Source organism: Silurus meridionalis, chromosome 22, assembly GCF_014805685.1.
Source record: "Silurus meridionalis isolate SWU-2019-XX chromosome 22, ASM1480568v1, whole genome shotgun sequence".
NCBI classification, from domain to species: Eukaryota; Metazoa; Chordata; class Actinopteri; order Siluriformes; family Siluridae; genus Silurus; species Silurus meridionalis.
The window spans coordinates 10,602,272-10,617,119 of NC_060905.1; the positions used below are offsets into that span (position 1 = coordinate 10,602,272).

At 36.3% G+C, this 14,848-nt stretch overlaps 1 protein-coding gene across 3 annotated transcripts in view; it reads left to right on the top strand.

Moving 5' to 3' along the window:
- csmd3b (CUB and Sushi multiple domains 3b) overlaps positions 1 to 14,848 on the top strand; it is a 383,608-nt gene that overhangs the window by 218,560 nt on the left and 150,200 nt on the right. For all 3 annotated transcript variants that reach the window (XM_046834810.1, XM_046834811.1, XM_046834812.1), the window contains exon 10: positions 6,483 to 6,604. In XM_046834810.1, the coding sequence (XP_046690766.1) occupies positions 6,483 to 6,604 (122 nt within the window). The remainder of the gene's footprint in view (positions 1 to 6,482; positions 6,605 to 14,848) is intronic.

The window sequence follows — 14,848 nt, forward strand, 5'->3', positions numbered from 1 at the left end:
AGTAACAATATTTTCTTAGTCACAAACACACATATGCATTGCAGTTCCTGTATTTAAAGCAAAGACTGCAAATATGCTTGTTGTTTGTCAGAGATTATCTTTTAAAATTACTTTTTTTAATGAACACTTTATATTTAATTATACTGAGCAAACTATATGAGGGTGCCCTGGTGGTGCAGTGGCTAGTGTTTCCACCTCACAGCTGTAGGGTCTCTGGTGTTGATTCTTAGCCCTTGTTACATGTTAGTGTAATTGTGGATTGGTTTTATGTCCAAATATGGTTCTTCCCCAGATTGTTTCCACAAATGTGAGGGTTGCATGGAAGAACTCGAGGGTGGTGCACAGAACAAAGACCATAATTTTGCTGGACTCTTTTGGCAGTATGTTGAACACCAACTGCCCACTAAGCCTTAACATCAATTCCCAACCACACTAATGCTGTTGTGAGTGAAAGAGCACAAATCCCCACAGCCACACTCCACAATGTAGTTGAACGATTTCTCAGAAGAGAGAAAGTTATTACAGAGGGTGTCTACAAACGTTTTGCAATATAGTAATATAGGGTGTGTCCTCACTTTGTGTCCAGCGTTCCTGGGATAGTTTCAGGATCCACCGCAACTCTAACCTATATAAAGCATTAACTGAAGATAAATAAATAAATAAAATTTCTTTGTTAATTGCATTATATACAGTTCTTCCCAATGGCTTTTCAGTCAAGTCAGGTCATTTAAAATTACCTCGGGGTTGTGGAATTAATTAATGCCAAAGCTTTAGGCTGACCTCATAGTGAATCTGATATCTCTCCATTGAAGGTAATAGTTTGTGTCATTGTGTTATTATCAAAGGCATTTAGACACACAAGGCAACATCTTGGCATATGGCCACATAAAAAAATGCCAACCTAAGACAGATGGTGCAACTTCTTTTCTAGATTTTCATCAGCCTAATGTAATGACAAATATTTTCTTTTTTTCTGAAGGTTTTTGAGGTATAACTAATGATGGTTTTGAGTCCATCACTCATGTTGTGTTTATGCATATGGTGATTTCTTAGAATCTTCATAGATGCTGATTGAATGCTTTCCTCCAAGCCCAGTGATCAAAGTGATGGAGAACTATAAACAGCATTGGGCAGAAAACAAATTAACATGCAAACACAATTCTGTTTTGATTGAATCCTGCTGTTTCTGGCCAGTGGGAAATATGGAATGTGAACTATGTGTTCTAGTTGTTTGGAGTGATATAATACAGGATTTTTATGTCGGTTTTAATAGAAAGGTATAGAATGAGTGAGTTTGGCTGTTTTAAAGAAAAGTACTGAAGTTATCGCTAAATTGATTTGTGACTCATTCTTCTTCATCCCATGCATCATCTCTAGCAGAAGCATCAATATTAACCTAATAAAATTACAAAATACAGTCCACCCGGGGTCTTCTTTGCATTTCTGTAATACCTTTTGACTTCTCCGACGTCAGAAAAGATTACAAATTTCCAGGAGATTTTAAATAAAGGCAGTTTGTGTGTGAAACATTATGGTGAGAACTGTTTAGCCTTTCCTCACAAGGTCTAACTTTTCTTAAAAAAGTCCTTCTTGAAAATGTCCTTGTAAAAATATCTGCAAGCAAATCCATTTCTTCTCCTCTGTCAGCTATTGTGGAATGGGAAAAAAAAAACAGCTATTGAATCCACACAAAGTTATTTTAGCTTGTGCATTTTGCTACAGATGCAGTTTGCTAGCTTTGATTAGTGCGCTCTCTGACCATCCATTTACAAATCCAATAACGAAAGTTATTGTATGCCTGCTGTATGTCAAGAAACTAGATATCCAAAAAAGTGACAAGAACATTGGAACAATTGGTTGATATAAAGTATGCTAATATATTTTTTTTTAATCAAATTTTTCTCATTTAATTCCTATTCTACATGTTCTTGATGACACAAGGCCATTGCTTTTGGATGTGGTGCAAGTAATCAAGCTATCTTTATTCCTGTTTGGCTGCTTGGCTGTGGGCAAGCTGTTCCTGGCTAAAGCCGTTCATTTAGCAGGCCCTAATTGATCTGTCAGAGATGTCACTAGCATGTGTAGATATACTGTATATCTCAGAAAATACTGAAGCCGTGTGCTGAAGCAGCACTACAAACTCCTGCTCATCCATAAGTTCTTGTCAGTGCTTTAACTAAAGCAGGCTGAGAAATGGTGACATGTAGAAAGAGCGAGTCCCCTCTGTTGAAGTGTTTATAGACTGCTGGTGCCTGTTCCTCTAGTGTTACAGGTTTGTCAATAGATCAAGAGCAGACAAACAAGAAAAAATACATAGACAGATGTATGGCCAGATGTATGTGGGCTGATTTTAGAAACATAAGACAAGACAAACTAACAAGACAAATTGCTATTTAAAAAGTGGTGTTTTGAGGAAACTTGCAGTAAAATCCACTTGCAGTAAAATTTGTTTGTGTGATCTGGAGATAGATGTTATTTATATTGGTAAAAAGGATGCATGCAGGATGCAGCAAATTGCTTCTGGCATGCTGTATGTGCTTGATTCCTATATGAGATTCCTATACATTCTTTGGAAGAATGTTGTAGCAGAGTAGCCAAAAAGTGCAGTTAGGCCGAAACTAGTCTAATATTTGTAGCAATTATTTCTTTTATCCATATTCACCTGAAACGTTAGAAAACAATGAAAATGTCAAGGGTTTTTTGTGTTTGAGAATACATTTCACACCCACTTCTCCTGCTTTTTTGTTCTTATTGTGTTTGTAGCTTATTCAGCAAACTGTTGAAAAAACGAAAATTGAATAAAAAAACTGCTCTGTTTGTGTACAGTTGTGTGTTTACAAGCAGAGTTGCTTGATAACCTATGGTTGAATATACTCGCATGTTTTCTGCTGATAATATCTTTCTTCTAAGATCTAGTGTAAATCAGATTGTTTGTGTCACACCATGTCCCAAAAATAAAAACGCTGCAAATTTTCATACATCAAAAGTGTGTATATTCTAGCAAGCTAGCTGTCTTGATTATAAGCTGGATAAATCCACCTTCTGATTTGTCACTGAGATTTAAATTCCACCAAATACCACTTGGAAAAGCACTACTGTTTTCCTCTAACCCTTTTAAATGAATTGACAGCATGCACATGCTACATCGCATGTATCGTAAAGTGGTCCTTTATCTGCCTGATCACTTTTACAACTTGCAGACTGTAAGGACAGCTGTCTTCTCTGTTAGGGTTCCTTATGAACCAAGAAAATGGCCACCTGCTAATAAGAAGGAGAATCCCATTCTCACAGTACCACTGTGCACCACAACATGCTCTGTCTTACAGGGTGAACGTAAGAAATGTGTATGTGTATGTGAATGGTTCCAGACCCCTAGCAGTTCTCTTTTTTAACATATAGAAAACAAAAATATTGTTTGTTCTCTTGGCTTGGTGGCCCCCTAACCTGCAAATCACTGCCTTTATGTCACTCAGGGGTAACTGTTCCTGCAGCTATGGGCTGCAGAAAATAATAAGAAAGATTGAAATTATGCAAAAAATCCTTAGATCTATATTTCTTTTTATTTAAAGCTATTGGGGGCAGCATTTGCTCACACTCACACACACACACACACCCCAATTAAAAATATCAAAAAATTAGAATACTTTAAAAAAACAATCAAAAAAGCATTTTTTGTGAATTGTTGGCCTTCTGGAAAGTATGTCTATTTACTGTATATGTACTCAATACTTGGTAGGGGCTCCTTTAATTACTGCCTTAATTAGGCGTGGCATGGAGGTGATCAGTCTGTGGCACTGCTGAGGTGTTATGGAAACCCAGGTTTCTTTGACAGTGGCCTTCAGCTCATTTGCATTTTTTTGTTTTCTCATTTTCCTTTTGACAATGCACATTCTCTATGGGGTTCAGGTCTGGTGAGTTTGCTGGTGAGTCAAGTACACCAACACCAGGGTCATTTAACCAACTTGTGGTGCTTTTGGCAGTGTGTGCAGGTGCCAAATCCTGCTGGAAAATGAAATCAACATCTCCATAAAGCTGGTCAGCAGAGGGAAGATAAGAGAAAACAAAACAAAAAGAGTTTGGCAAAACAGGATTGGGATTGACAGAGAGATGACAAAAGTAGGCATGAATACTGCCTTTGTGAATATGAAGGAGATGTGGCAGCAGGTGAAGAGGGATGTAGCAAAAGCTACAAGTTAGAGCAATAAAGGATACAGATGGAAATGTGTTGACTAGTGAGGAGAATATGTTGAAATGGTGGAGGAAATATTATGAAAATGAGAGAAGGTTGGATGATGTGGAGACGGTAAAGCAGAAAGTGGGTAGGATTAGTAAGGAGGAAGTGAGAGCAGCTATAAAGAGGATGAAGAGTGGAAAGTCGTTTGGACCAGATGACATACCGGTAGAAGCATGGAGATGTTTAGAAGAGATGGCAGTAGAGGATGCCTGAGAAATGGGGAAGGAGTGTGCTGGTACCGATCTTTAAGAATAAGCAAGATCTGTAGACCTGCAGTAACAACATGGGAATAAAGTTGATCAGTCACACTATCAAGTTATGGGAAAGAGTAGTGGGAGCTAGGCTGAGAGAAGAGGTGACCATCTGAGAGTGAGAAAGTTATGGAGAGTGCGTTAGAGAAGTGAAAGGACTGTGGTGAGACCTGAGATGTTGTATGGTTTAGAGACAGTGGCATTGAGTAAAAGACAGGAGGTTTAGCTGGAGGTAGCAGAACTGAAGATGTTGAGGTTCTCGTTTAAAGTGACGAGGATGCAGAAGATTAGAAACGAGTTTATTAGAGGAACAGCACATGATTGGATGGATGGATGCATGGATGGATGGATGGATGGTAGGTAGGTAGGTAGGTAGGTAGGTATTTTACTGCACCTTCTGATCATCGCTTTTGTGTTATCTTGTCCATCTTTTAAGGTAGAAAACAAACAGACATAAAGTACCTGACATATGAAAATCATATTGTGGAGCGTTAATTTGCTGTTGACAAAACCCCACAGGGGAAAAAGGTTAGTAAATTTGATTATAAATGGAAGGTTAAAAACCTGGCCTCATACCAGTTTCAATGTCATGGACACATTCACAAGCTTGATGGTGTTCAGGAATCCTCTTGCATATCAGTGTGTGCAGCACTGCTCCACATCATTATCTTCCATTTCACATTTCTCTGCTGTATTTGTATTTGTTTTTTTTTTTCTTCATTTCATGGAAATTCTTTGGGTGAAATAAGGATGCTTTTCTTTTCTTAAAGAATAAATCAAAATAATAATATATATATTTTGGCTTGATGGGCCATGTAAGGAATAAAAAATGACCAATGTTGTAGGAATATAATTCCCATAAGTTTTTCCTATATAGCTGTAGCAGCACAGTCCTTAGTGTTTTAATTATTTGCCTGCAACTAAAAATTGTTTTAGTTGCATTTAATGTTATTGATCTAATGAGACAAACAAATTAGTTTCTGTAATCACTTACATTATAATAGGTATAAACAATCAACCCCTCACCTGTTTGTCTTGAAAGACAAAAATCTCATCTCATCTACCGGAAAGTACAATCTCCTCAATCCTGATGATAGAAAACTTCAACCACATAAATGGTTATACAGTATTTGTTTTGTTTATTATACTTAAAAAAATTATCATTATTATTATTATTATTATTATTATTATTATTAGACTTATGTGGAGCTTTCTATAACATTATAATGACTCTATTCCTATAAACATGTTAATTGGAAGTCTGTATATTTGCATATTCTCTTAACAAAAAAGAACCTGTGGTCTAGGCATCAGCAGCAATGTTTCACAGACACATGCTCAATATTCACATGTACATGTAGGTCCTATACCCTCAATTCTATATTTGGGGATTCATCTCAAAGGGAGTTGATATTGAGACACTGAGTCAAGACCAAAACTTCACATCAATTGTTAAGCTGGAAAAGGGCTTGTCAAAGGATGCTATTTTGATGAGGAGCCTTGACAAGCGAATGACTTTCAGATAAAAAAAGACAGTTTTTGGGTTTGAAGGGCCCCTCCAGTTCCCCTATACATGGCCAAGATAATGAGTTATTTATTTTCAAAAGCAATCAAGATGTCAGAAGCTGATAGCAAAACCTGCTGCCATGGGAGATAATGCCTTCTTGTCTTTCATCAAATCCCTGTCACTTTGGCATTGGCAATGATAAATGTGCCAAAAGTACAAAGGGCCAAAAAGAGGGATGAATAAATGGATCCTTTTCAGAGCATTTTTAGATGTCACTGTCACTGGTTTTGTGAGAAAAAGGCTGGAGCGAGCCTGATTTAATAAATTATAATTGCCATTTGTCTATTAATATGATGAATTGTGCCCAACTATGTTTTGGATAATTTGATCAATGCCCTAATACTCGTAACACATTCATATTAACTCTTTCTTCTTCTCCTTTTTTTGTATGTTTCTATTTATTTATTTTTTATGAATTTTTTTTTTACAGTGAAGACATGTGGATCGAATCTACAAGGTCCATCAGGAAGTTTCACCTCTCCAAATTTTCCGATTCAGTATGAGAGCAACTCGCAGTGTGTCTGGATCATTACAGCCAGCAATCCAAACAAGGTAATACCTTACACAATTTCTGAAAGCCTGTTCCGGAATATTCATTCATATCCTACACTTAAATGGTTACCATTGTTCTCTTTTAAATATTCATATGCATCTAGAAAATAGTTTCCCAGCTCCCAAGTTTATCATGTAAAAAGATTTGGTTGCTTTTGTCTTCTCCAGTGATCCTGTCAGTAAATTTTGAATTAGTTGTAAACAATATATGTCTTAGAATAAATCTAGGGATGAGCGATATGCTGAATGTATCATGATGCTGGAATATACTTTGGCAAAACGTATCATGATCATCGATCTACCAGCAAAAAAGGGAAATTGAGTCTTTGAGATTTTTCTACTAGTATCTTCTAGAAATGCTTTCTACAAAATTCAATTTTAAAAACATTAAATCTGTATTTTAATTCAAGATTTAGTCTATCAATTGTTGCTTTAAATGTGTGTTCACACAAATGAGGGTGAAGACAAAAGAGACTGTCAAAATATGTAGACAGTGGGCTGTAACACTCAACAGCTCTCTCACTGCTCGGGTGTATCAAAAGACCCAATACAAGAATGTATGTAAGTTTTCCTTTTATTTGTGTTGGTGTCCTTGGCAATGTAGATAGACGCTAACCTAAAAGTTTCCAAAATGAATCACTTTCTTCTTTCTGTTCACTGCTTTCTGCTTTAATGTTGACTTTCCTTGACTTACAACGGCACACACACACACATGCTCGGCTAACTACTCAGGAAGAGTGGGAGAACAAAAATATTCAGGCGTCACATAAATGTACGTGTTACAGCAGGGCTCAGGTGTGTCATGTTAGTCATAAACTCTCTAGTGTGTCTCTAAACACCTCCACCTGCCACAAAGGCAACTGTTTTAACCTTTTTACTTGTCAGTTAAATCAGAATTTATTTTTTTGTTATTATTTTTTTAAGTTATAAGCTAAAAGATTCTTAGTGATATTAACTGTTTGCAGTCCAATCAGAAAAAAAATATTTTTTAAACTCAGCAAAGCCCAAATGAAGTCTACATGCAATATAAACCAGTCTACCATTAAAAAAAAATCTCATACTTTAAAAAACTATAAAAAGCCTGAGTGGATATATCTCATTCAAAAATCTATAATATAAAAAAATATTATACTAAAATACAAGCAAAAATGTAAGATGCTTTTAAGAATAAAAAATAGGCAAAAATGCAAATGAGGTAGTCTAGCCACTAAAGTTACACAACCATTCTACTAATTAAAATTAAAGTCATTATTCATCACGCCGACATTTTAACTGCTCAGCACAAACATTAAAAAATTGCCCATCTCAGAGGTGTCAATAGTATCTAATATTAATATACACATTCACCAATCACTATTCATAACACTATATTTAACATGTGTAGAGCCTCCCTTTGCTCTCAGAACAGCCTGAGTTCTTCATGGCATGGAGTCCACAAGCATTCTGGTCATTGTTGACACGATTTCATAACAGAATTGCGGCAGATTTGTCAGCTGAAAATTCATGCTGTTAATCTCCCATTCTACTATATACAAAGGTGCTGATTTGGATTCAATTTGGTGTCTTAACCTGTTTGTGAGGACTTGTGAAATGGTGCATTATAACGCTAAAAGTAGCTTTTATCATGTTGGAAATGAAGTTGATTTTCACCATAAAGAGATGTGTCAGGTCAGCAACACCACTCAGAAAGCCTATGGCATTCAAACATTGCTTGTTTAAGGTGCAACATGTGCGCCAGAATAACATTCCCCATAAGTTGACAAGAGACAGGTTGGGTCTAAAGATTCATGGTGTTAATTCTGACCATACCATTAATAACAGAAATGGCTTATTTTGTATTTCAAACCACTTCTATAAAAACAATATATCTATATAACTAAAGAGATTTTTTTATTTGATACTCTCAATGTCTTAGCAGACTTTGAAATACCCATTGTAGAAGATGAGCGTATATATCCTGCCATAAGTATCAAGTGCCCCCCACTCCCCAACTTATGAACCAGGGTCAGTACTATTTTCGCAGCTGGGTTAGACTAAGCTGTTCTAATTATCCTGATTCTTCAAACTTTTTGAGTAATGGCACTTGTCTCCTCTATCCTTTTTTTATTCCTGGTATGACCTTGAGAGCCCTCTTCCCATCCGCACTCATCCTTGTACTTTTATGAACAGGCGTATTGTGGAATGTGTTAGTCGCTGTGCATGTACAGTATGAGTGGGCAGTGCATGCTTGATTTGTGACTTTTATAGTCACACATCACTTTAATTTCTCTTCAGTTCTCCATGCACGGCTATGCCAAGTCTGAGGAGGAAAGCTGTTTATGTTTGTGTGTGTGAGTGTGAAATGGTTTATTATTACATAATTATATATGAATACATATTAAAGACTTTCTCCCTGCCCGCTCTTACACTGCTATCAGAAATCACATTATGTTATCAGTAGCAGTGTGCACTGACTATTCTCCTACAGACTGAGTACAGCGAGATACCCCCTGTGTAAGACTGACAGCGGTGGCATTCAAAAAAGTGTGCATACTGATAAATAGACTGTGAAATGGCTCAGGACCTGTGGATTGATTTCCCTCCAGCCCACATTTGTAATAACACTTATGACAGCAGGACAGCCATCTTTGTCTCCCCAGTGCTGCACCTTGTAATTGATTAGAGTTGACATGAGTCATTAATGTTGCCATCCATCTCCAAATAACAGACCTCCCATGTACAGTACAACAAACAAGTGCTTTCAGGTAAGCTTGAAGCCAAAGCCTTTGAGTCTCACTTACTTGCAAAATGGTTGAAGCGAAACTCCTAGGTAATAAATTTTAGAAAACAAACATTCTCTCCTCTTTAGTAAATGGCTTCCATTGACCTCCTTTGCACCTGTCTGAACCAATGGCCATAAACAAGTTTTATACCCTGCTGCAGGGAATGCTTTCTGGAGGACAGGTTAGTCTGTGACTGTATGTTGCCACATGCCATTTCCCCAATTAAACATTACACCCTATTTTGTGCCCAGTCACTATTTGATTATATAGACTGTTGGCAGGGCCAGAAACTTTGGTGCAAGACTTGGGTTTTCCATCACTGCTTTACAATGTGGTATGTTAGAACTAGTTCAATATTCAGAGGCCAGCTTTAAAATTGTCTAGACACGTTGCCATTGTATGATGGATGGAAGGTAGCTTAAAAGCCTTGTGGGCCAAAGAGATGTTCTCTGCCTCCTCCTACCGCTCTATTCAACTATTCGGTTACTTAGGTTTTTTTGAACAGTCTGGTACTCTGCCAGGATGTAAAAAAATATATTGTTTTCCTCCAGCCTTGGATTTAGAAATTTTTGCTAGGGAGCAGGAAACTTCCATTCTTTGCTTCTTTGCTATATATTTAATAACTGAGAGAGCACCTGGCAATCACATGGTGCTTTGGAAAAATCCAATGCAATCTAAAAAAAGAATAAATGATTCTAAAATGGAAAATCTTATTCTTACAAGTTTGTTAAATAGGAACTTTAAATATTTTAACCAATTCACTGCTGCTGTGGGTTGTCTTAAAGATACCCATGAAAATTTGCAGTTTGTGCTCCAAAAACAATTTATGTCTTAATCTCTCTATTTTCTGAGGCATTTTAGAGAGTAATTTATAAATGTATATTCTTATATAAAATTGTTTCAGGAAAAATATGTCATGCTTTTTTAATCTTCAAGGACCACTTGCAAAAGGCACACATGTGATTCAATTCTACAATAAGAGTGCCCAATCTCGTACATACAATAATGGGAAAATGTAGCTTCAGGTTTTAATTTCACTAAGCAGGAGTACACCTGATACAGCTCATTGGCAATTTGTAAATCCAAACCAAAGGATTAATCAAGTGGTATCAGGTGCAACTCCTACTTTGTTGGAAGGAAAACCTGCAGCATCTCTGACCCTTTGTCCATAAGATTGGATGCATCCCTGCTCTACTGTGCTGCCACCGACCTCCTTAAGTTGAGGGATTACTAATGGCTTCTTATAGCACAGGACATTATTGCTTCATTTATTTTTGGCAGACACAATTCTGGTGAACCTAGTTATTTATATTGGACTCCATGTTTTAACCTTGGCAATGGAGCGTAATTAAATTTCGAGAAATTAGTGCGTGCTTCTTTTCCACTTTTGTCAATAAAGCAACGTTGTGAATAAAGCAACGAGACAGTTGTCACAACAGCGCATAATTCCACATTTATTTTAAAATTTTACGAATAAACAATATATTTAAACTACAAATCTAGAAGCCTTTGACCCAATTTAAGTAAAGAGAACACCCTTAGAGTCACTAAAGTAAACTAAATATGCTAAAAACCAGTATGCTGCTACTGTTGCAGAAAAAATACAGACACTGGTTTAGTGTCATTTTATAATAGGAAATACTCGACAAATAAGAATGTACTGTATTGATTTTTACATGCTAAGAATTCGGCATTGTTTATCTAGAAAGTAATGTGATGACTATGTTTTAAGTATATATGTCCATGTTGACTGTGGTAGACCATAGTTGCACATTATTCTTCACTTTTACAGTAAAGTATAGTGGGCTTAAACAACACCTGTTGTCAAAAAGCATTTTTACTGAATCCTAACCGTGATGAATTACAATAGGCAAAGCCATCAGTAATTACCCCAAGTTTTATATCCCTGCGAGGGATTTCTATAGAGGCTCATTTTTCACACTTGCAGTGTTGATTTTTAGCACAATAAGGTGTGAGGCATTCCTCTCTTTTTTGTGTTAGTGTCATGTATAATTAAGCCTATGAGAGTTGTATCAGCTGTACACTTTTGACAGAAGAGTTGGAAGAGTTGCGGTTTGTACATTCAGCGAAAGCTGCACGGTGCTCCTGTTCTGACTGTTAAAGCTCGAGACATGTACCGACTCATTATTGTCACAGATTCATAATTGCATTTACAGAATAGAAGTAAAGGCCAGCCTTTGTAAGTGTCAGGTTGTGTAGCATTTTCATGATAATAAAGTACTGTACTGTACATACATCATTCTGAAAAATAGTCTTTCCTGGATGGTGTATGGTGTAAGATAGGAACAGAGCAGGTATACAAATACTTCAGCACCATTTATTAAGATGTGCTTAATAGATTGTTTTTGTATTTCAGTGCTCTTTATTGTGTAATTTGAACCTCTAACATTTTATTTAGTTATACCAATGTTTAAGGTTAAATACCAAAAATCTGTTTGCTTCAACAAGACACTTTCTAGTCATTGTTTGGTCAGATACTGATACTTACAGTAAAGTGCATGATGAAGCTGTAAGTAATCCTTCTATAAACATTACTTAAAGGATAATTTAGCACAAAGGATAAATAAAAGACAAATAGAGCATCCTGTAAGCCCTGGGATACTTAAAGTGAGGCTGCATTAGCATAGTATTTTATGTGAGTTTAATGTTCTATAGAAAGTACAACAAGCTAACACCAATTTTGTAGAAGAAAAAGGAAACAGGATATTCCAAAGTTATAGGTTTTTATTGAGCCACATCAAGGGATATGACAACAGTATGAAAACTCAGTGTGTATTATAATAAAGGTAATCCAGACATCATAGCCAGATTTCAAACGCTGAAGTCAGGCAACAGGCAGACAGGATCAAACACAGAAAATCTGTAAGCAATAGAAGAAGACAAACACACCCACACACAAACACAAGCCAAAGGAAATACAGACTATCCTGCACAATACAGCAACCAAACTTGCATCAGACTTTGCAGTAAAATGAAGAAAATCATAAGCGATAATCTGAATTCACAAATTAGAAAATAAGAGGAAAACAACAATAATTATGGAAATTGTGATGCAACTCAAGGGGCATAATGGGTCTTTGTCTTTTGACAAGTTTCTCTCCAACTCACTCCACTCGCAAGATTATACCAACTATTATTTCAACGCCAACTTATTATTTTTTTATTCTATTTTACAGTCACAGACAAAACTGGCACACTGCATTGAAAAAACAACTCACGACTTGTGAGTTGAGATCAGTGGTCATAGAATACATAATGTGACATGCTCACAAGCAGCTATTAGTGTCACTGTAACCACAGACAGGCAACAACTAAATTCAGGCATGACACTCAAGCTGTGACACTCATCTAAATGCCACCAACAGGAGGAAGAAATAGGATGGTGCAAAATTCATGGGAGAGCATAACACAAAGATTCTTAAAAAATTCTTATTTTTATTCTTAAAATGAATTATGTTTCAACCTGAACAAGTATTTCAGGCATATCATCAGAGGATCCTTATCATATAATCTAACATGGAGAACAAGCTATAGACACACATGCACACTTTTATCTAAAACATGATGTTTGGGGTTCATAACTTAGTTCCAAAGATATCGCAAAGGGAAAATTCACTAGTATATTTGTGAAGTTCAGAACTAGCATTCTGATAAATTGCTTTAATAATAGTGTGTTCTGAATGTTGGCACACATACATTACTGAAAGTTTTGTGTTAATGTTGCTGCACGTGAAAAACGTTGCTTGACCAATTCTTGTCTCATAAAATGTATTATGTTTAATAAAATAAAGAAAGTAATAATAAGAATGATAAAAAGGACAGATTGAATGGTTTAAAAACCAAAGGTTCTTTCATGCAGAAGTAGATCCAGCACTCCATCACTTTTTTAATCCTTCATTGGCCTTATCATCTCTCTGATTAAACACCCCAGACACTGGTCTACACTTTTAATAAGTTCAACTTGTTTTCAGGATTTCTGATTTCTGTTTCCTGGAGCTTATTCATTCAATTATTCAGTGGCTTCATTTCTCTCTGTTGTATCTCATCTGTCTTCGCTTCCTGGTATGTTTACACGTCCCGCCCACTGTGCACACATAAAATGATGGATAGGCATGAGAGAATCCCTTCATGTGCTTCTGGCAAACATATCTAAGCACAAGTAGGATCTCAGAGGGTTTTTTTTTAAATCAGAGATTCTATTTATTGCGAGCTGAGGGAATGTAAACATATCAAATTATCGCGCAATTAATTACATTTTACCCACTGTGGAGCAGTGGCATACATGGGAAAGGATCAACTACAGATTTTTTTGTAGTTTTACATCCTTCAGTTATTTAAACTAAGTGAAAGGACAGAAAGAGCGTGCATTCAGGTGAGAAGATTTTCTGAGTTTACATTTATGGCATTTGGCAGACGCCTTTATCCAGAGCGACTCAAATCTGAGCGGGTGAAGGGCCTTGTTTAAGGGCCCAGCAGTGGCAGTGGGATTTGAATCTGTGACCTTCCGAACCAAAGTCCAATTCCTTAACCACTGAACTACGACCTCCTGTCAGTTCAAACACAACCTGTTAAACTGATGGAGCTCTCATTAAGTTTTCAGTCTAATACAAAAAAAATAGAGAGAGTGATCAAGAAGAAAGAGTGTGAGAGTATTTTTTAGTTTGTACTTTGTACTTTTTAACAGATGTACAAAATGATATAATACATATACATATACAGAATGATTGAATACAAATATCTCATTTGTAGGAAAAAAATGTTTTGGAAAGGTAAATGTTTCTACATTCATCTCTCAGTGACAGTAGAAATATTTATAGAACACAATGACACTTAACACAATTATAGACCAGAATGACACTTTTCTAATTGCACCAATTTAGACTGTACATTTGCTTAATCTGTGACTGTTGACACGGAGCATTTACATACAAACAATAAAAAACAGATTTCCTGTCAGTCTTGGCCAACTTGACCTTGTATCATTAACAAGTGGACAACAATGGGCCCTTAAATCTTGGCGTTTAATTAAGGCTAATCAAAATAAAACTTCATTAAAGCTCTGGTAGAGTAAATATTTATCCCTGAAACCATATAGACTTTGCATTACCTCCTCTTGTGCAAATAAAATTGTACACACTAGGGGGTAAAATGGATTTACTGATTGTTTATCTTGAATTACTGCCTTAATGATTTCCTGGAGGGCTGAATAGCACACGGACACGTTCCTGTGATGTAGATACATTGATTATGGATTTTAAAGTTAATCTAGTGCATTAGATTAGCTAAATTTAGTAATATTTGCCATTAAGACTCTTTTAGTCCATGGCTCTTTATTTAAATATTCCCTGCCATCCGTTCAGTCAGAAAGTAAGGCTCTTTTAGTCCTTTTAGTGCTGTAGACACTCTCTCTAAGTGATGGCTGTACTTCAGACATTACATTTCAGCATTTTACTTTGTTACT